Source organism: Equus asinus, chromosome 25 (assembly GCF_041296235.1).
Source record: "Equus asinus isolate D_3611 breed Donkey chromosome 25, EquAss-T2T_v2, whole genome shotgun sequence".
Classification (NCBI taxonomy): domain Eukaryota; kingdom Metazoa; phylum Chordata; class Mammalia; order Perissodactyla; family Equidae; genus Equus; species Equus asinus.
Window position 1 is genome coordinate 48,394,555 of NC_091814.1, and position 21,642 is coordinate 48,416,196.

The 21,642-nt window shown below is 38.3% G+C and overlaps 1 protein-coding gene across 1 annotated transcript in view; it reads left to right on the forward strand.

The window, feature by feature from the left end:
- SLC9C2 (solute carrier family 9 member C2 (putative)) overlaps positions 1–21,642 on the forward strand; it is a 78,529-nt gene that overhangs the window by 20,742 nt on the left and 36,145 nt on the right. The window contains exons 8-14 of the mRNA XM_070497961.1: positions 1,834–1,977; positions 4,302–4,470; positions 6,505–6,586; positions 9,488–9,654; positions 10,268–10,363; positions 19,762–19,859; positions 20,845–20,964. Coding sequence (XP_070354062.1) covers positions 1,834–1,977; positions 4,302–4,470; positions 6,505–6,586; positions 9,488–9,654; positions 10,268–10,363; positions 19,762–19,859; positions 20,845–20,964 — 876 coding nt within the window. The remainder of the gene's footprint in view (positions 1–1,833; positions 1,978–4,301; positions 4,471–6,504; positions 6,587–9,487; positions 9,655–10,267; positions 10,364–19,761; positions 19,860–20,844; positions 20,965–21,642) is intronic.

Genomic DNA, 21,642 nt, shown 5'->3' on the forward strand with positions numbered 1-21,642 from the left:
TAAAGTGTTCTTGCTTTTATGAATAGAAGATGGTACTTTCTTGTTTATAGCTCTACTTTGGAAAAGAAAAAAAAATGGCCTGTAACTATACTAGTTTTGTGGATATGTGAATGACAATTTATGGGTTGTCAAAATCCAGAAGCTTGGAAAGAACTAATCCATAGAACGTATACTTTTAGTTTACTTTAGTTTCCTGAGCTGAGTCACACTATTTGTCAGCATCATTATAAATTACTCATTTTTTTTTGAGGAAGATTAGCCCTGAGCTAACATCTGCGCCCATCTTCCTCTATTTTATACGTGGGACGCCTGCCACAGCATGGCTTGACAAGTGGTGCACAAGTCTGCACCCAGGATCTGAACTGGCGAGCCCTGGGCCACTGAAGTGGAACGTGTGAACTTAACCACAGCTCCACGGGGCTGGCCCCATAAATTACTCACTTTACTCATTCAATTGTTTATTCTTCCACCTGTTTGACCAATCCTTTTTTAGTGTCTCCTGTGGCCTGGACATTGTATCTTAGGTTTGGGGCCAGGAAAATAAGCCCCTTCTTAGAAGGTGCTTATTGTTAAGTGGTAGACATGCTTATGTAAGAAACTCACATTAATTGTAAATAATTATAGGTTTATTGGGATACTACTACATGTAAAGCTTTTTTTAGGTCCCATGGAGACATTTTAAAAAGTATTCCACTCAGTCAGTTATTCATCATTTCTGACTTTTCAGGAAATGAAGCATTGGGGTTTGAGGTCCCATGCATACCTTTCCCTTCTAGAAGCTCTGAATCAATTGAATCAAGAGATAGGAGTCAGACAGAGAATCAGACTGTCTGCTTGATTGTAGTAATACCGTATCAGAGAACATGGTTGATATCTGCAGCTAAAGGGAGGCTTCCTAATGCTTCTTCCTGAGTGTCGATTTTGAGACCCACCTATAGGGAGACTGGCTTGTGGGCAGACACCCTCACCCAGTCAGCTGAAAGGGAAAGCCCCAAGAGAAGGAACCAAGAGGAGACAGGACTTGAGATCTGCCTGTAGAAATCAGACCTGGCCCTCACCCAGGCCTGTTACCACAGGGAACAAGAATAGCCCCAGGCCCTAACTGAAGTGTTCTGGTCTACTTAGTAAGAATCTTTGGGGGTGGGGCTAGGCGTATAGACTTTTAGAAAGCAATCTGGATGATTCTAATGCTCTTCTCTGCTTAAGAACCATGGTGGTGTGGGCAGTTGGCTCTGTAGGGATTCAGAGGAGGATCACTTCCAGCAAGAGTGCTTAGGACGGTTTTGTAAAGAACATGGATTAGAGTCAGCCTTACTAGATTTTTACAAATTCAGTAGATGGGGAAGCAGACAGGAGAGACTTTCAAGGTAAGGGACTTTCCTGCAAATCACAAAAGGAGAAGTTGTGTAGAGGACATTGTGGTGATCCAGTCACCTATCACAAAGTCAAGGTTAACTAGGTGGCTCCTTGCAGCAAGCTCAGCTCTGGGTTTAGCTGTGGCAGGACTGACAGCCGATATGCTGCCAGCTAACCTCAGCAAAACTCCCATATCACCAACCTGGGGGCGTGGGGATCCTTATTTTTCTGACTTGCTCTTATCATTCTGCTGTGAGAGGCAGCCCATGGGTTGGTGTGATGAGGGTAATGGGGAATATGGAACTGAGTGTATTTTAGTTCCAACAAATACTTTTAAATGTTGATTATGACAGTGATGGAGGCAAAGACCTCTGCTGAGACAAGAACAGCAGATAAGTGATACATGATTTTATGTAAAAAAGAAACTATTTAACAAACACGTTGCTTAAAATGTGATTTCCTTTCCATTCATCCTAGGTTCTTCAAAATGTTTTCATCTGTCTTCCAAGATTTAATATACACTTTCTTTGGCATTGTGATTGGATGTGGAGAAATCAAGTATTTTCGATTTCACACTGTGAGTTTCATGTTCATCTTATTTGCAACAGTAAATGTTGTGAGGTAAGAATTATATCTTAAAATTTGCTTACTGGACTTAGGTTCTCAAGCCCAGAATTATAATTGGGAAGCAGTGGGTTATAGCAGAAAGATTTCTGGATGTGGAGTCAGGAAACCTGGGTTGGTGTCAATAGCTCACAATGTGCCTGGGGCAAATTCTGTTTACTCCTCAAGTTTTCATCTGTTAAATGAGAGCGGGCAGAACAGCAGCATCAGCATAACCTGTGAGCTTGATAGAAATGCACATTCCTGGGCCCATCCCAATTTGCTGAATTGAATCTTTGGAGATGAGGCCCAGGACACTGTTTCAACATGCTTTGTTAAAGTTTGAGCATCACTGGATCAGATTAATGGTTCCTAACATTTCTGTTAACTTTCATCATCATTTATTATTATCATAGCTATGATAAAGCCATTTATTAAGGGCTTAGCATGTACATTATGTCATTAATATTAATACAACTCTATGAGGTAGGTGTTACTGCATCATTTCACAGATGAAGTGCAGAGAGCTTAAAAACTTGCCTAGAGTCACCCAATTTGTAAGGACAGAGTTGTCATTTAAACTTGACTCTAACAAGCCTGCTTTTTCTAGAATGCCCTTGCCCACTTGTGGTGTCATGTCTTCCATAAGAATTTATGACACTGTCTCCAAAAACATTGTCATTTCCACTCAGGATAGGCCTGGCCCAAGGGAGCTTACTTTATAAGATGTTCCCATGGAACGTTGCTTCTGTTGACTTTGAAGACATTGTGTGCAGCTCAGGTAGTCATTCCCACACAGAAAGATGTGTCTGCAGTTTATTTGCTTCTACCATGGGAACTCATGTACAAGTTGACATTGGTCACAGAGTATGAAGAAAGATACAAGGCTTTCTGCACATTTTTGGACTCAGCTACACATTCATGATCTCATTTCATCTTCATAATGACACTAGGAAATAAGAATTATTATCTCCGTTTTATGGACAAAGAAATACCAACAAAGGCAAACTCCCTTGCCCAAGGTCAAAAGGTTAGTAAGTGCCAGAGATTTTGTGTGAACTTATGGTTCCATCTCACTAGAGGAAAGGCTTTAATGGAGGTAGCGTTCCTAAGGGAACTTCAAGGTATAGGTGGGCTTTTCATAAGAAACTTGTTGAGAAAAACATTTCAGAGAGGATGAACCAAACAATGGCCTGGATGTAATTTCTAACACATACTGGATGCTGACCACATTCAAACATCATTCTAAGCCCTATGAATGTCACCTTATTTAATTGAGCCTTCATAATAATCCTTTGAGGCAAGTACGATTACTATTATTATCTCTATTCTATAGTTGAAGTGACTGAGGCTTAGAAAAGTTAAATAACTGGCTTAAGTTTACATAGTTAGTAAAAGAAGGCTAAATTTGGATCCAGGTAGACTCCAGAGCCTTTGCTATACTACCTCTTTTTTTCGATATTAGGACATGACATAAGTTGTTCTATTTTGGCTGGACTCAATGGTGTTTTAGAGAAAGATTATTTAGTAAGGCCGAAGAGGTTAGTAGGAATTACTTTGCAAAAGGCTCAAACGCAAGGTAGAAAAGTTTGCCCAAAGTAATTATACACGTTATAGATGGTAACAGTAGATTTTCTGTCTCTCAAGGACAGGAATTCTCAGATTGTCTTGTGAAATTCCCAGCTGAGCAACTGATACACACTATATTTTTTGAGGCTGAGAACACGTCAATTTTATTTCTCCTGTCATTTGAAGGACGGCACTGATATTCTTTTGACACAGACCCCACAAAGATAGATTCTAAATTTAGGCACAGCATCCTAGAGAAAAATTACTTGTAGAGAAAGAAGGCACAAATTGAAGTTATTTATGTGATATTTGGTGTATGATTCTTGTGGAAGCTCAAGAAAAATTTGGTTGAACTCAGTTTCTTAGTGTGTCTATGATAATTTTACTTTTTGGCTATGATATGCATGTCCTAATTTCTGAGTCCCTTCCTGAATTCCCTTCCAGTGAATAGATGAGCTTGTCAATGTTATTCGAGAAGTTTCCCTGCAGGAATTTACTACCCAAATCCAAACAGTACACACTGGTGTTAATGATAAGTCCTTATATTTGTATAGAATTTCTAGCATGATATTTCAAGACTTGAGTATTATATGCAAAATTTAGACAGTAGATTGGGTTAGTTCCAGAAGGTTTGAACAAGTTATTAATAAACTGGATTATCTTCTCTTTCCTGAAAAATTTCACATGAAATTTAATATTTAGTATATAGTTTCAACCATGAATAACATTAATACATAAGTTGTGATTTAAAAAAAGTGTTTGTCTCTCCACAGGTTGCTTACTACTGTGTTAGTGAGCCCTATTCTGATGCGTTCGAGTTATGAATATAATTGGAGATGGGGAGTTGTGATAGCCTGGTCTGGAATTAAAGGAGTTTTCAGCTTACTCTTGGCTCCTGATATTCACAATCTGGCTGAAAAAAAAACAAAGTCACCACAAATGGTAGGAAAAATCATGTCTCCTGATTATTCATATTTATTTTGTAGCAGTTGTCATCATTCTCAATAATAAAGTTAACCATTTTTTAAGTTCGATTTGAAAAATGCATTCTTTTAAGTCTAAAGGAACTTTCAGAGGGAAGTTTACTTATGTTGACAGTGTGAATGGGACCAACAGTCAAGTAATTGTTACGGATGGGAGTCAGATGGACTTGTGACTGGATCCTGGCTCCACCATTCATGGATCGAGCAACTTTGGATAAGTTCTCCAGACTTGTGGAACCTCAATTTCCAGTTGAGGATGGAGACAGTGCTTAGTAAAATATCTGCCACTTAGTAAATTCTCAATAAATGTTATTGAGCATATAAATGCTATTTTTTGATAGCTGTCAGAAAGTATGAAAAAATAATACCCTATCTAGAGCATTCCAATCTCTATAAATATTAGAGCAAAAATTGAAATGCTAGTTAAATGCACTAACAGAAGAAAGATTTTGTAAATTTTTGAATTAAGGATCTAGTTATATTTATGTATATAGGGCTAATTTTTAGAAATTAATTTCCTGAAAAATTTTGGCAGAAGATTACATTATCTATAGTGAAAAGCAAGATTTAATTTCCTTTCCACTCTCTCAAAGCCTTTTCTCATGGGCTAGCTGGTGGATTTCTGGGCGATCTGGTGGTGGCAGCATCTGAGGTACTGGGACTCCAGGGGAGCTCCGAAGAGCCCAGTGCATCTGCTGACAGCATTAGGGCACCTTGTCATTTGTGACAGTACTGTGAGAGCTAGCTGGAGAAGTTGCTAGAAATCCCCATGACACTCCCACCACCTCCCAGTCAGATGAATCCCAAGCCAGCTTCTAGGAGGGAGAAAAATTCATAATATGAATTAAGGACACTTGCCCACCTGCCAAGGAACTTTAATCTGGAGGTGGATGCACAGAGTTTCCTGATACTGTCCAATTTCCAGCTCAGGATTTTTTCTTCTTTGCTATTTTGCTCCTGTTCTAGAAGACCCCAGGAATACAGTATTTTTCAAATATCTTCTTTTTGGGAGCAACTATTACCCTCTCCAACTTGCAATCTGAGAAATCAAAACAAAGAGAATAGCATGTTAGCTCAGGGAGTCATGTGCCCTAACTCCCAAAAAATGAAGTGCTTTTTTAACGGAGTATCATATTCCTCACCATCTTTCCTGTGGATTTATGCTTTATATCGGTGGACATGGTCTGGGAATTAATTTGGAGTTCAAATAAACCTGTGGTTTTGCAAAGACTTTGGGTCCTTCCGTGCTCCAAAGGAAAAGTATAATAACCAACATCTGAGCCTCTTCGGTTTTCTTTTGTGCAAGGAATTGGCCTAAAACCAAGTCAATGAAATGTTAGCTATCATTTGATTATCATTTTACAGTGTTGCCCAAATCTGTCTGATGTTAAGAATCCCTCTGACGTCACCCCAGGCCTACAGAATCAGAATCTGCAGGGAAGAAGTGTGGGGGCCAGGATCTCTACGAAGCACTGCAGGTGCTTATTGTTTTCAGTCAGGTTTGGGAAACACTCTCTGAAGGACATATTGCTATTAACTCCATTTTTCAGTGAAGGACACTGAGGCTCAGAGTGGTTAAGTTAACTGGCCCTAAGTTACATGGCTAATAAATGGCAGAGCCAAGACCTACAAATGTGGTTGTGTTTTTGCACGGTGGCAGGTGCATGTCCCTATCCCACCCGTGGTCACTACTGCCTGCTGTTGCTGAGGTTTTTCTGTGACCCTGCAGGTTCCACAGCAGCGTCTGTGATGGCTCCCGCCTTGCTGGCTTTGCATGGCCGCTGCTGAATGTGGCAGCTGTGGAGAGCTCATCTCTCAGTGTTCTCATCTCTCTTAGAAATGACAAAATCTATTTTTCTCTCCTTCATATTGAAAACTAATTTCTGCCCCAGTATAGTATACTCAAGCAATGTCTACAAAACAGCGCTTTTGCTTCGATTTGGGCAACTTATTAATGGTTTGGTTCTAACCATTTGTGTGTTTTGTTTTTTAGTTTATCTTGTATCTACTAGTAACATCGTTGATGACTATGGGAATAAATTCGTACATGATGACTCATTCAGCCAGGACATTGGGTAAAGTATATCTGTCTTTCATTAATTAACCGGGGAGAATAACACAAATAGATTATTGTTGGGAGCCATGGGGACATTTCTTATGGAGCTCAAGGAATTGATTATGAAATCACTCATTTTCATTCACTCATTATTTATGGAATCTGCCTTAACTGGGATATTTGTTTGGCCAGTTTAACGGGAACCATATTAACAATGGCTTAAATAAGACAGAGGGGTTTTTTTCCTCTCCACTGAAAAGTCCAGAAGAGTGAGATGGTTCTGTTCCACAAAGTTGTCTGATTTGTTGCTCCTCCACTCCCTGGGGTGTTGCTCTTATCTGCAGGGTACGAGCCAACTCACTACCACTCTATCTTCAATCCAACCAACTAGAAAGGGAAATTAGGGGGGTGAGGGGGGGTGGCAATGGAGGGTAAGCAGCTTCCTTTTAAGGGCACAATCTAGAAGTTATATATATATCATTACCACTCACATCCCATTGGCCAGAACTTAGGCACATGGGTACACATGGGCAAGGGAAGCTGGGAAATATTATCTTTGCCTGGCTGGCCATATGTTCAACCAAAACTCAGAGATTCTATTGGTAAAGGAAGAAGGAAGAATGGATATTGAGAGACAATCAGCAGGCTCTGCCACTGTTGCCTACTTCTAGAAGGAATTTGAGGCTGTTGATAATGAAATGCAGAAATATGATAAAATCACAAATAGATACACAGTCAATAGAGAAATCCAAGATGAGATAACGAGTGGCAGTGGGGTCAAGTGGAGAGTGGGAGGGCGGAGGTGGGATTACCCAAAGTCTTAGAGTAGGACCAGTATCATCCCATATCTTGTGGCCTAGTCCTCAGCTTTGCTGGTGCAGAGAGCTGATTCTGTCAGGGTATCTAGAGTTGATTTACTGCTAGAGTTTTACATATACTGCACTGATAGGAGAATATGGATAAAGCAGAAAATCAATTTATTAATTTATAACCAGGAAATTTCTTTCTATGTACAAAATAATTGTGATCATTTTTCAGGGTATTCACCTTTAAATACCAATTTTTTTGATAAACCAAATTAGCAATTAGGTTTCTTGGAAAGCGAAAAACTAATGAGAGGTCAATGGAAGTATAATGTTGAAGGAGAATTCTTTTAAACAGGAAAATAGCCTGGTGAATTTACCCTATCCTACCCACAAGAGACACAGTCCTACCCATTCCTGAAACTGTGCCCCATCAACACTATTGCAAATCTTCCTGTGACAGGCCACCTCAAAGCCAAGGGCTCCAATATGTGAACAGGGCTAGTAAATGGGGCACATTTTTGGCAACTCTCTTTTCCCCTGTCATGGGTTTGTTCGTACTTGCAGTGGAAAAGTGTGCTTGGACCAGCAAAATCCTACACTGGAGCATGAGTGAAGTTAATTCCATCCCTGAGGCCTTGCTCACACCTCCCTTCCCACCAATTTCCTTTGGCGCCCAGGGATCCAGACCCCTCTGCTCTCTTTGCTTAGGATATAATATCTAGCTTTCTCCCAGGCTTGATTCCTGGTGAATCTTCCTACTCTGATACTCGAAGGCAAGATCAACAAGGGATGTTACTATTATGATAATGTTTTTTTCTTCTTTTATAAATTTTTTATGGTATTAACCAGGCCTCAGAATTTTCTTTAATTCATTAGGAAACAAAAATATCTGGCAAGTATTTTCTCCTCTCAGAATCAATGCTCATCCTTTCTGGAAATACTATGTGGCACATGTTTAACAAGTACTTGATAGAATTGAGTTGTATCAGTAAGAGTTTCAAACCAACTTCTTCCACATTGGTCTAATGCTTTTAAGAGATTCCTCTTCATACTCTTCCAGGATCCTTTTAAACACAGGGATTTCATTCAAATGTATTGGTGCCACCAAGTGGTCCACACGTACTCATATTTCCCCAGAGCAACTGGGAAGCGGCTGTTGCTCCATCATATGGGGAGGATGTAATTAGGCAAATGTATAAACTTTCTCCTCGTGTGATCTTGGCCATGGGAATTTTAAATCCAAAGCAGACACCTTCTAATTCTTCAGCATCCAGTCAAATGCACCTTTGCTCTGGACCATGGTGAACCAACAGGGATATGCTTCCGGATCATTTTGAATACCCCAAATTTCAAATACTACTGTTGCACACAATGTCCTGCAGAGAAGTCAATAAAGTTAAACTGAAACATTTAGAACTATTTTAACCCTTTATTTCATATACAATTATGAAGAGAGGACAGTTTTATTGAGATGGAATTCTGAGTGAGTAGGCTAAGCTCACTCACTTATTAAATTCTCCTTTTTGGTCAGCGAGCCTCATAACTGTAACTTCAAATTCCTACTTCAAGAAATACAAACTACTGCAAGCTCTGGATGTGTAGATTTTCTGGCCAGGAACAGAGAGGTTAAATTTGAGGGATCCCTATTGCAGTGGTCTTTAAATTTTGTTATGTATAAGAATCAGTGGGAGAACTCGTTAAAATGCAAATTCCCAGGCCAATCTGATTCTCCAAATATGGGGTGGAGTCCAGGAATTTGCATAGTTTAATAAGCAACCCTTCTACCTGTGGAAGACACAGGTAGTTTTCTACACTTTGAGAAAATACCGATTGGGTGTCTTGAAATAACGAGTCATGTCTCTAGCTAAAGGGAAGGAAAGGAAACTTGTAAAACATTCTTTAGCAGTTGAGTGAGATAAAGTGGAGCTATACAGCCAAAAGGAAACAGTCGGATAATTTTCTAGAAAATGTTGGGCAAAAAGTTGTCCTTGCTCTAAACATTTTGGTTTGGCTATTCAGATGATGCCAAGATTTCACTCCATCGTGCAAAATTTTTGCTTCCCCTTTCTGTCTTTGATGTTTTCTATTAAGACCCTTGCTTTCTTTTGTCACAGGTTTGTGTGCTATTTCCCTTCCAAGACAAATGGCCATGCAAAATGCCATTAAGCACATACAGGAGATAATACAGAACACAATCACTTTATTTAAAACAGAAAAGATTTTGACAAATGTTAATTGGACCTTGGTAGAAGAAAAAACGAAGATTGAATACATCATTCCTGTGAGTTGATACCTGGCAAAAAAGATTCCTCCTTTCCCTCCCTGGGTCTGCCTCTCTTGCTTTAGTTTATATAAAAACCTTGATTCTGATAATTCAATGTCAGAAAACTTGGGGGGGGCGGTATATTTGCTACCTTTGCTATCTTGGTGCAATGACTCCTTTGAATTCTGTCTCTAAAGAGATGGTCTTAATGGTCTAGCCTTATTTGCCAAATACGGGAGAATTGGTCTTTTCACAAACTGACTGGTTGAATAACTATGAATGGCCCCTGCCAAGCTGATGTTTCTAATTGGTTGAGGAACTGAGATCTCTCTCCTCGTAGACACATTATAAAATGCGAAAAGCAGAGGCTGCTTCACAGAGGAGTCAAGCATCGACAGGTTTGGGGAAGAACATGGCTTCTAGATCTCCCCCAAAGAATGGTTATTTCACCATAATTGAAAGCAACATTTCTTATGTGGAGAATGTTATCCAGTATAGCCCTTCATTTTAGCAATTCTGATTTGAGTTATTGGAATCTTTGTTGAGCAAAGCATTTTACAGCTCCTAATCATTTGTACTTATTTTTAACTTTATCTCTGTATGTTTTTAAACTTAGTCTGATACTGTTCAGTTTTCCCACGTTTCACATGATGAAAAAGAGGAAGAGTCCCCAACGGATGAAGTTTTAATGGAAGAAGCCAGATTGCACATAGCTATAATACAAATGGTTGGTACCATTCATGTAATCTGCTTTTTGTTTTTTCTTATTTTTGCAATGCTTTTAATTCTTACATATGGTTTTCAGGTGACTAGAAAAAATTTTTTTTCACCTTTAATAACCCATTAGTTAAAATTTATGTTCTAAAACATAAAAATGTTTATGATAGTTAAAATTTATTTTTGATTTATGAGAGTTAAAAAAAATTTCTTAGGTTTTACATTCAAGTCACAAATCTTATTATTCTGTTTCTACGTCTAGCAAACTTTAGCAGTTCACTTTTTTCTATTATATTTTATTGAGGTCATCTTGGCTTGTAACAGCAGTTCACTTCTGAGGGGCCTTTGAATAATGTTTGGTGCTATTTACATACTTAGTTAACTAAATGTCTTCAACTATTTGAAACTGCTTTTACAAATTTAACATATTTGAGTTCCTTTTATATAAAATTCTCTCAGGTGTTTATCTAACTCGTAAATCTAATAAGTTAAAATAAATCTATTGAATCAAAAATTCTCTTAAAATATTTAGGATGTAGTATTTAAATGATCTACTATAAACATAGAAAGATTACTAGGTAAAATCAAGTTTAACTCAACTTATCAAATTGCACATTTTAAATTGGGGTTATAGTCTACTAGGACAAATTTTATTCAAAATTACAAGTATATAAAATACTCATGCTAAGAGTCATTCCTTTTTACTTTTATTTTAAAACTTATTATTATGCAGAATTTCTAACATATACGAAAGTAGATATGATGGTCTAATGAAGCCCCACGTACCCAGCATCCAGGCTTACAAACCATCCACACATGACCAACCCTGCCCCGTCTACACCCTCCTTCACTTCTCCACCTTCCATATTATTTTGAAACAAATTCCAGATATCATATCTTTTCATCTGTAAATATTTCAGTATGTAGCTCTAAGTTTTTTAAAAAAAACATAGGAAAATACTAATGTTGCATCTAAAAATTGATAATTCCATAATAACATCAAATAGCGAATCAATGACCAAATTTCCAATTGTCTCATAAATGCATATTTTCAGTTTATTTTTTAAGTTGGATTTCAGTAAAATTCACACATTACAATTAGTGGATATGCCCTTTAAGTCTCTTTTAAACTGTAAATTCCTTCTCACCTTTCATTTTTTTCTGTTGAAGTACATATTTCTTCTTACTACAAAAAATATTAATGCATATTTTCATTCTTTTAAACATTTCTATACTTAATTAAAAATGTCCTTAGAGTTTGAAAGGCTCTTACCCAGGGAGTAAAATATGGTCACGAATTCTTTGCAGAGCCTCCTGTTAAGAGGTGGTGTCTATACTCCCCACGCCCCCACATTGAATTTGGGTTGTTCTTGTGACTTGTTTTGACCAATAAAATATGGCACAAGTGACTTTGGGATTCTAGAGACTAGGCCCTGAGAATATTTGCAGCTTCCACCTTCTTCCACTTTCAATACTACCAGGAGACTGTCATGTGAGGAAGGTGGCCTAGCCTCTGAAGAATGAGAGGCCACATAGAAGTAAACTGAGGCACGCAGCCAAGAGTCAGGACCTCACTACCAGACTTGTGAATGAGAGGCCATGTTAATTCAAGGATTAGGCAATAGGCTTAACCTCTTGATGGTAAGAGATGCAAAGAATTTGCGACCATATTAAATGTACCACCGTGTTCTCACTGGCCGCAAATATTTATACCCCTCATACAAGCAAAATACACTCATCCTTTTCTAAGACCACCCCCCTCCCCCAAAGCTTCATCCTATTATGGTATCATACTCAAGTCCAGCATCTCATGATCTGCATTTGGTCTAGGTATGCTAAGGCTCCTTGGTTGCATCTCCTTAAGTATGGTTCCTCTTGATTCAGAGACTTGTGAACTAAAAAGACAAATTAGCCTTCTACCCCCACCCCCAACATTTAGTGATAATCAACAGACACTTCTGTTCAAGAAAGGGAAGAACAGGAAGCACTGATTAATCACCAGTCCATGGCAATTTTGAAATCCAGCTGGGCATATGAACCAGTTCTCCCCATTCTTTACATTTCTATAAGGAATAACTGATGTTTGTAGGGGAATAACTTTCTTAGCCTGATTTCTGCCAGTAGAAACTTGGGAAGTTTCTATTCATTTAGAACTGTTTCTGCCTTTTTTTTAGTCCAATCTGATACAATTTCCTTAAAAACTTGTGTGTTGTCAATGAATCTGATCATAGCCCACTCTACTCCACAATTCCTTGTCATAGACAGGCCACATGTCAGACAATATGAGTCTGAGAAAGCCTTCAGTCTGCTTGAGAGGGTAGACTAAGCACCGCCTTTAATCTTTCAGTGGTCTTAACAAAGGTTCTTCAGCTACACCCTTGATTTGATCTTGAACCTGAAGCCACATTTTACTGGCTGCACTCTAGATTTGATCTTTGCCCCTGGATCTTTTTTGCCAGCTGGCGAGACTGCAGATGAGAAACAGGTTTAGTTTCCAACTTGGCAAATCATGGCCTCTTTATATTTTCTTTTGCTTGCAGATTGAATTGTTTCTCTTTGGTTTATCTCTCTCTTCTCATACCTTATCATATGCAGGTAAAAAGTTGACACTTTTAATATTTCTAGAATATTAGAAATCTAGAAATTTCCTTGGCCAGATTCATAAGTTCGTTAGGTACATCTCCTACCTTCCAAGTTACCTCAGGTGACAATATTGCCAATTGCGCTACCTCTTCATAGCACGGCTGCCTCCCTCCAGCCTCCTACACCAGTTTTATCACTGCTCTTCCAGCTTCCCCTAACAGTGTCCTCACTGGCCTTCTAGCTTCTGGTCACCACTCAGTCCCAAAGCTAATGTCACATGTTTTAGCATTTCGTTATGGAGACTCTCTACAATTGGTACCAAGTTCTGTTTTGGCTAGCCTTTGCTATATAACAAACCATTCCCAAACTTAGTGACTTAAAACAACAATGATTTATTATTTCCCACAGTTCTGTGGGTTGGCAATCAGGATGATTTTGTTGTTGGTCTCACCTGGGAACACTCATGTCTGCCGTCATCGCACAGCTCAACTGGGGTTCGTGGGTCAGGATGTCCTCACTCATAGATTTGGCAGTTGACTCTAGCGTCTTTCGGGGCACTTTGTTTCTCCTCCATAGGGCCTCTTATCTTCCAGTAGAGTGGACTGGACCTCTTCACAGCATGGCGGTTTCCAGGTTCCAAGAGGGCAAGAGGAGAAGCTTCAAGGCCTCTAAATCCTACGCTCTGAAACTTGAATAACATGACTTTTACCCTCATCCTATTACTTAAAGCAAATCACAAAGCTAGCCCAGATTCAGTGAGTGAATCCCCCACTTCTTGATGGGAAGATCAGCAATGTCAGTTGCAAAGAGCCATGGACACAGGGAGATATGATACATTGGGACCATTGTTATAATGGCCTACCACATTTCCTTTTTTAAACCAAAAATCCTCTGTAGTGACCCACTCCAGGTTATCTTTTAATGGCTTTCCTGGGAGTACCTTCTATTAGCATTCCTCCTGCTTTTGTGACCTCTTTCCTTTTTGGTTTCCTCCGTGGGCTCTTCTTTATTCCTCAGGACAGTTAACTCTGTCTACTATTCTCACTTTATAGTCTTTACAGTCTCTCCTTCTTTGTTCTCAGCTACGCTCATGGTTTTAACCCTATCCACGGATGCTCTTCAACTCTATATTCCTTCCAAAACTCTCACCACCATCTCTTTAGACTCATGAATCGAGCTGTGGCTAGACATCTCCTGAACATTTAACTGTACTTAAATCCACACTGAACTCATCCCAAATCTGCTCTTGTATTCCTGGCCTCAGTGAGTGGGATCATTACTCAGGTGATCACTCAGGTCAGTCCTCTCTCTCCCTCCCTCTCCAAGCTCTAGCAATCTTACCTTCTAAATATTTGCCAAATATACCCTTTTCCATCCCTGTATCTCTTAATTTAGGCCATGATAATCTCTTGCCTGGATAATAATCTTTAACTGGCCTCCCTGCCTCCAATATTTCCACTCTCAAATCACAGGGACTAATCCAAAAGACAGATGGGAATACACCACCCTTCTGCTTAAAACCCTACAATGGTTCCTCAGCACCTATAACATTTTCCAAAGTGAGTTCCCAAGAACTCCCAGGATGCTAAGAGAGACTTCATGAAAAAAAAGCTTCAGTGCTCAAATTAGTTTGGAAGTTGCTGGTTTAAACAAATTTATACAGATTGCTTATGGAATTCCTTGTAGAACTTCTCAGAGATCTTAACCCACCGAAGTGCATTGAGCCTCTTCAAGAGAGAATATTGAATGCAACATTTTTCTCCCTCCCTTCTTCATACATCACATTTTTTTTTTTGTGGGGATAGGAGTTCAAGGAGCATCTTACAGGATTAGCATATCATCTTCCGGAAAAAGCTTACCTATGAGGTCAAATCTATGCATAATACACAAGGTCTTTTGTAATCTGGCCCCTGCCCATTACTCTACCTGATCTTTCACTATTCTCTGCCCCACAACTTGTCCTTTACTGCACTCACTATACTGTTTCTCGTCTCTGTGCATACACTGAAGATGCCACTCACTGTTCACCCCTTCGCAAGTCTGCTCCCTCACCTCCATTCTTCATCTGGATAATCATGCTCATCCTTAAAACTCAACCGAGGTATCATCTCTTCCAAGAAGTTCTCTATGACCCCATCTCCACATCAAGATTGATTAGTGCCCTGTGTTTACTTTTTTTTTAACTTTTTTTTTTTTTAAAGATTTTTATTTATTTCCTTTTTCTCCCCAAACCCCCCCGGTGCACATCTGTGTATTTTTAGTTGTGGGTCCTTCTAGTTGTGGCATGTGGTACACTGTCTCAGCATGGCTTGATGAGCGGTGCCATGTCCGCGCCCAGGATTCAAACCAGTGAAACCCTAGGCCGCTGAAGTGGAGCATGTGAACTTAACCACTCGGCCACGGGGCAGGCCCTACTTTTATCTTCTTATATTTTCTACACTGTTGTATAATTTTATGTGTCTAACTATTCGCCTTCTCCCAATAGGCTATGAACTTCTTGAAGCCTTGGATTATATCTCTAGTACCTTAGCATAGGACTTAGAGTAGAGTAGGCATTCAGTAAACATTTGTTTAAATAATGAATGAATAAACAAACATTCAATCATAAGTACACATGGAACATTCTCCTGGTTAAATCATATGCTGGGCCTCAAAGCAAGGCTTAAAAAAATCTAAGAAGATTGAAATCATACCAAGTATCTTTTCTAACCACAAAGGTATGAAACTAGAAATCAATAACAGGAGGAAAACTGAAAAATTCACAAATATGTGGAAATTAAACAACACACTCCTAAACAACCAATAGGTCAAAGAAGAAATCAAAAGGGAAATCAGAAAGTATCTCGAGACAAATGAAAATGAAAATACACATATTGAAACTTACAGGATGCAGTAAATGCAGAGGGAAAGTTAATAGTGATAAACGCCTTCATTAAGAAAAAGGAAAGATCTTAAATAAACAACCTAACTTTACACCTCAAGAAATAGAAGAAGAAGAACAAAGTGGGCCCACTGCAGAAGGAGGAAATAATACATATTAGAGCAGAAATAAATGAAATAGACACTAGAAAGACAACAGAAAAAATCAACAAAACGAATAGTTGGTTTTTTGAAAATATAAAATTGACAAACATTTAGCTAGAATAACCTAGGAAAAAAGAGAGAGAGAACTCAAACAAAATTATAAAAAAGAAGAGACATTACAACTGACACCACAGAAATACAATGGATCATAAGGGGCTACTATGAACAACTATATGCCAAAGTATTGGATAACATAGAAGAAATGGATAAGTTTCTAGAAATATAAACCTACCAAGACTAAATCATGAAGAAATAGAAAACTGAATAGACCATCAATGAGTAGGGAGATTGAATCAGTAATAAAAATCCTCCCAACAAAGAAAAGCTCAGGACTAGATGGTTTTGCTGGTGAATTCTACCAAATATTTAAAGAAGCACTAATATAAATCCTTAAACTTGTCCAAAAAATTGAAGAGGAAGGAACACTCTCATAGTCGTTTTACAAGGCCAGCATTACCCTGACACCAAAGCCAGATAAGGACACTACAAGAAAAGAAAAATAAAAGTCAATATCCTTAAAAAAATAGATGCAAAAAATTTCACCAAGATACTAGCAAACCAAATTCAACAGCACATTGAAAGTTTCATACACCATGATCAAGTGGGGTTTATCCCTGGGGTGTAAGGATGGTTCAACATCCACAAATCAATCAGTGGGTAATACACCACATTAATGGAATGAAGCGTAAAAATCATATGATCCTCTCAAGAGATGCAGAAAAAGCATTTGACAAAATTCAACATCTTTTCAGGATAAATACTTTCAACAAATTGGGTATTGAAGGAACATACTGCAACAAAATGAAGGCCATATACAACAAACCCACAGCTAATATCATACTCAATGACGAAAAGCTGAAAGGTTTCCTCTAAAATCAGGAAAAGACAAGGTTGCCCACCCTCACCATTCCTATTCAACATAGTTCTCGAAGTCCTAGCCATAGCAATCAGGCAAAAAGAAATAAAAGGCATCCAAATCAGAAAGGAAAAGAAGTAAAGTTATATCTGTTTGCAGATGACGTGATCTTGTATATGGAAAACCCTAAAGACTCCACCAAAACACTGTTAGAACTAATCAACGAATTCTGTCAAGTTGCAAGATACAAAATCAACCTACAAAAATTGCTCGCATCTTAACACACTAACAATGAACTCTGTGATAGAGAAATAAAGAAAAAAAATCCCACTTGTGATAGCATCAGAACCAATAAAATACTTAGGAATAAATTTAACCAAGGAGGTGAAAGATCTGTACACTGAAAACTATAAGACATTGATGAAAGAAATTGAAGAATACAAAAAAAAAAAAAAAAAGGAAAGATATCCCATGTTCATGGATCAGAATTCATATTGTTAAAATGTCCATGCTACCTAAAGCCATTATAGATTCAATGCAATGCATATCAAAATTCCAATGGCATTTTTCACAGAAATAGAACAAACCATCCTAAAACATGTATGGAACATACAAAAGACCCCAAATAGCAAAAGCAATCCTGAGAAAGAAGGAAAAAGCAGGAGGCACCACAATTCCTGATTTCAAGTGATGTTATAAAACTATAGTAATCAAAACAGTGTGGTGCTAGCATGAAAACAGATACAGACCAATAGAACAGAATTGAGAGCCTAGAGTAAACCCATGCATATATGGTCAACTAACAGCCAAGAATATACAATGGGGAAAAGATAGTCTTTTCAATAAATGGTGTTAGGGGAATCAGATCTTCACTTGCAAAAGAATCAGATTGGACCTCTATCTTACACTACTCACGAAAATTCACTCAAAATGGATGAAAGATTTAGACATAAGACCTGAAACTGTAAAACGCCTAGAAGGAAACATAGAGAAAAAGCTCCTTGACGCTGGTCTTGACAAAAAACTTTTGGATATGACACCAAAAGCACAAGCAATAAAAGCAAAGAGAAAAAGGTGGAACAACAGCAAACTAGAAAGCTGCTGCACAGCAGAAAAAAATGAAAAAACACAAAATGATAAGGCAGTTGCCGGCCCGTGGCTGCGTAGTTAAATTTGCATACTCCACTTCGGCAGCCTGGGGTTTACCGGTTGGGATCCTGGGCGCAGACCTACACAACGCTCTTCAAGCCATGCTGTGGTGTCATCCCACACAGAGGAATTAAAATGACTTGCAACTAGGACATATAACTATATACTGGGGCTTTGGGGAGAAAAAAAAAAAGAGGAAGATTGGCAACAGATGGTAGCTCAGGGCCAATCCTCCTAAAACAAAAAGATAAAGCAACCTATGGAATGAGAAAAATTATTTGCAAATAATAGGTAAGATAAGGCATTAATACCCAAAATAAGTAAGGAACTCATACAACTCAACAGCGAAAAACCAAGTTATCTGATTAAAAAATGGGCAGAGGACCGCAATAGACATTTTTCTAAAGAAGACATACAAATGGCAAACAGGCCATACATGAAAAGGTGCTCCACATCCCTAATCATCAAAGAAATGCAAATCAAAACCACCTCACACCTGTCATCAAGAAGACAGAGATAACAAGTATTGGCTAGGATATGGAGAAAAGGGAATGCTTATACGTTATTGGTGAGGATGCAGATTGGTACTGTCACTAAGGAAAATGACATGGAGATTCCTCAAAAAATCAAAACTAGAACCACCATATGATCCCGCAATCCCACTTCTAGGTATACACCCAAAGGAAATAAAAAGAGGACCTTGAGGAGATACCTGCACGCCCATGTTCATTGCAGCATTATTCACAATAGCCAATACACGGAAACAACTTTAGTGTCTATTGGTGGATGAATGGGTAAAGAAAATGTATAATATATATATAATGGAATATTGTTCAGCCAAAGAACAGAAAGAAATCCTGCCATTTGTCATAACATGGGTGGACCTTGAGGGCATTATGCTATGTGGAATAAGTCAGATAGCGAAAGGCAAACACTTAGGATATCACTTATGTGTGGATCTACACAAGAAGCCAAACTCATAGACAAAGAGAGTAGAATGGGGGTTACTAGGGGTTGAGGGTTGGGGGGAACGGGGAGGTGTTTGTTAAAGTGTAGAAACTTAACAGTTATAAGATTAATAAGTTTTGGGGGTCTAATATGGTGACTATAGTTAACAATATGGTGAAAGCTGCTAAGAAAGTATATCTTAAATGTTCTCACCATACACACAACAATTGTAATTATGTGAGGTGGTGGATGTGTTAACTAATCTTATTGTGGTAATCATTTTGCAATATGTGTGTGTATCAAGTCATCACATTGTACAGCTTAAACTTATATGATGTTATATGTCAATTATATCTCAATAAACCTGAAAAGAAAGAAAATAAAAAGAACATAGTCTACTTTTCTCTCTTGGTAGTTCTTTGTGAGGCTGAGATGATTAGTTCCCCTTTGAATTAATGCTTTGTATTGTCTACTCTACTGTAGGAAGATGCTGCTGCTGCTATTTCTATTACTGAAGCAAATGCCTTGAGTTGTATAGATTTTGAGTTTTCTGAAGCTAGGAATCTTTGTATCATTTATAACATCCAGGACAGTACTTGGTAAAAAATGAATATTTGGTAAATATTCAAACTGAATGAAATTTATTTTCTGCTATAGATTTTTTGGTAAAAGTATATTTTCATATATTGAGCTCAATAACAATAGTGAGGGCCATGTACAGGTCAAGTAGAGTGCATTACATTAATGTTTCAGTCCTTTGTAATGTTTGTGTAAAATTGTATGTTTAGAGGAGCTTTGAAAAACAGTGTAACAATGGAATTCTCGGTGTAGAGGCAGCCCGGATACTAATTGGTGCGGCCAAAAGCTATTGCCCCATCCAAGGAAAGTAAGTATATTTCTTTAATTGATAATTCCAAAATCAAATGAGTATGTGATAAAGAATGAACAAACTGAGTATTCAATGTCCAGATTGATCAATCTATTTATTTTATCTTTTTTCATCTATCTGTCTGTCTGTCCATCCATCCACCTATCCATGTACTTCCTATTTTACTTGTTTACATTTTTTTTTCCCTGAAGGTTCACAACTTTGGTGGCATTTGGAGATTCTGGAGGAAGATCTGACTATAGTGGAATTATATAAGAGACTAGGGGAGCCATGAAAGAGAACCCATGAAGTTCCAATTCTGTTATAATTATTTTGTCTTTATAACATATTCACTAAGTTACTGGATAGGAGAGGTAGCCTGGAGCCCACCAATAGACTGCTCGCTGCTCCTAGGGTGGAGCAGGCTCTGGAGGAATTGACCCAACTGATGGACCTGATAGATGCTGTTAAATCTGGTGGGAAAAGCTCGGTCTCTTAGAGATATGTTGATATCTGGTTACAGTCCTGGCAAACATTAGATAATGGATGGTCTAAGACAAAGCCTTGGGGCAACAATGGTTCCGTCTGGGTGATAGTTAATATTTCAGCAGCCTGGTAACCTACTGGGAGATCCAGCATCAGTTCCTACATAAAGTTTGGGAAGGGTAGGGACTTCAGGGCCTTTGAGAGTCTTGGGTGAGGCAAAGCATGACAGAGGGAAGCTTGACTTTGAACCGCAAAGAACTGGTCTGAAGAAGCTTTAATTATGTTCTACGTCAGGTCAGGGACGGTTCCAGGAACACAGGCAGCAGGAGTCTCACGCTGAAAATGTTCCTGTACCATGACCATGGGTGGGTAGGTGGATGGATACAGAGGCTCCAGACGGGGTGTATTTAATAGACCCACATTGCATTTATATTTAGTATAACTTTCTCTTTTATATTACCAAAAAGTACAGCATGTGCTTTTTATCATAACATATATGTATATTTTTCTCTATTAGATTCATGAGCATTTATGATGTTTCAACTTACGTAAGAGCTAGAAGTTGGCTTATGAAATTTAAAAATATGTTAACTTTCTTGGACTATCGTACAGATAAGGCACCTCTTATTCTACACGGGTAAGCACTGTGAACCTTTAATAGCAATAGACTTGAAAATGTGACTTTTTCTACATTGTCAGAATAGATTAGTTTGATTTTCCTTATTAAAAAAAAACAGCTAATATTATGGTTAATTTTTCTTATTGATTGAGTGGTGAAGGAGCAGAGTGCTTGCTTCTCTTTCTTCCTTCTGTTCCAGCAACTTCGTTGACATTGCTATTAGAGAGCAGGCAGAAATAAGAAGAAAAAGATGGTCATGTTTGGGTTTTTAAAGTTTTAATTGCCATGTGTCAGGGTCATATTCCATACTGGGCTGCTTTCATATTCTTCTGTGTATAACATTGAGCAGGGATGAGAAATATTGAACTCTTGGCCTGGTCCTGGCTCTCAATTTAATTTCCTCTGTGCCATAGAGTGGTTTTGTTGATGTCTAGAATTAGGAAAAACACAACATGGCCTTAATAATACCTATAACCAGTGTTCCAAAATATCACAAGATACAGATACTTAACTTGCATAGACTCTTTGCTTTGCTACATAAGTTGTGAACTTGTATACTTTTTAGAGAAGGAAGACACGGTTTTTCTACTCATAGAAGATATCAAAACAAGAAAATACTGGAAGGATTAATGCTACTAAATTTTAAGTGGGTGTTAGCATACTTTTCACAACAAATTCTGATAACTTTTTACTTTC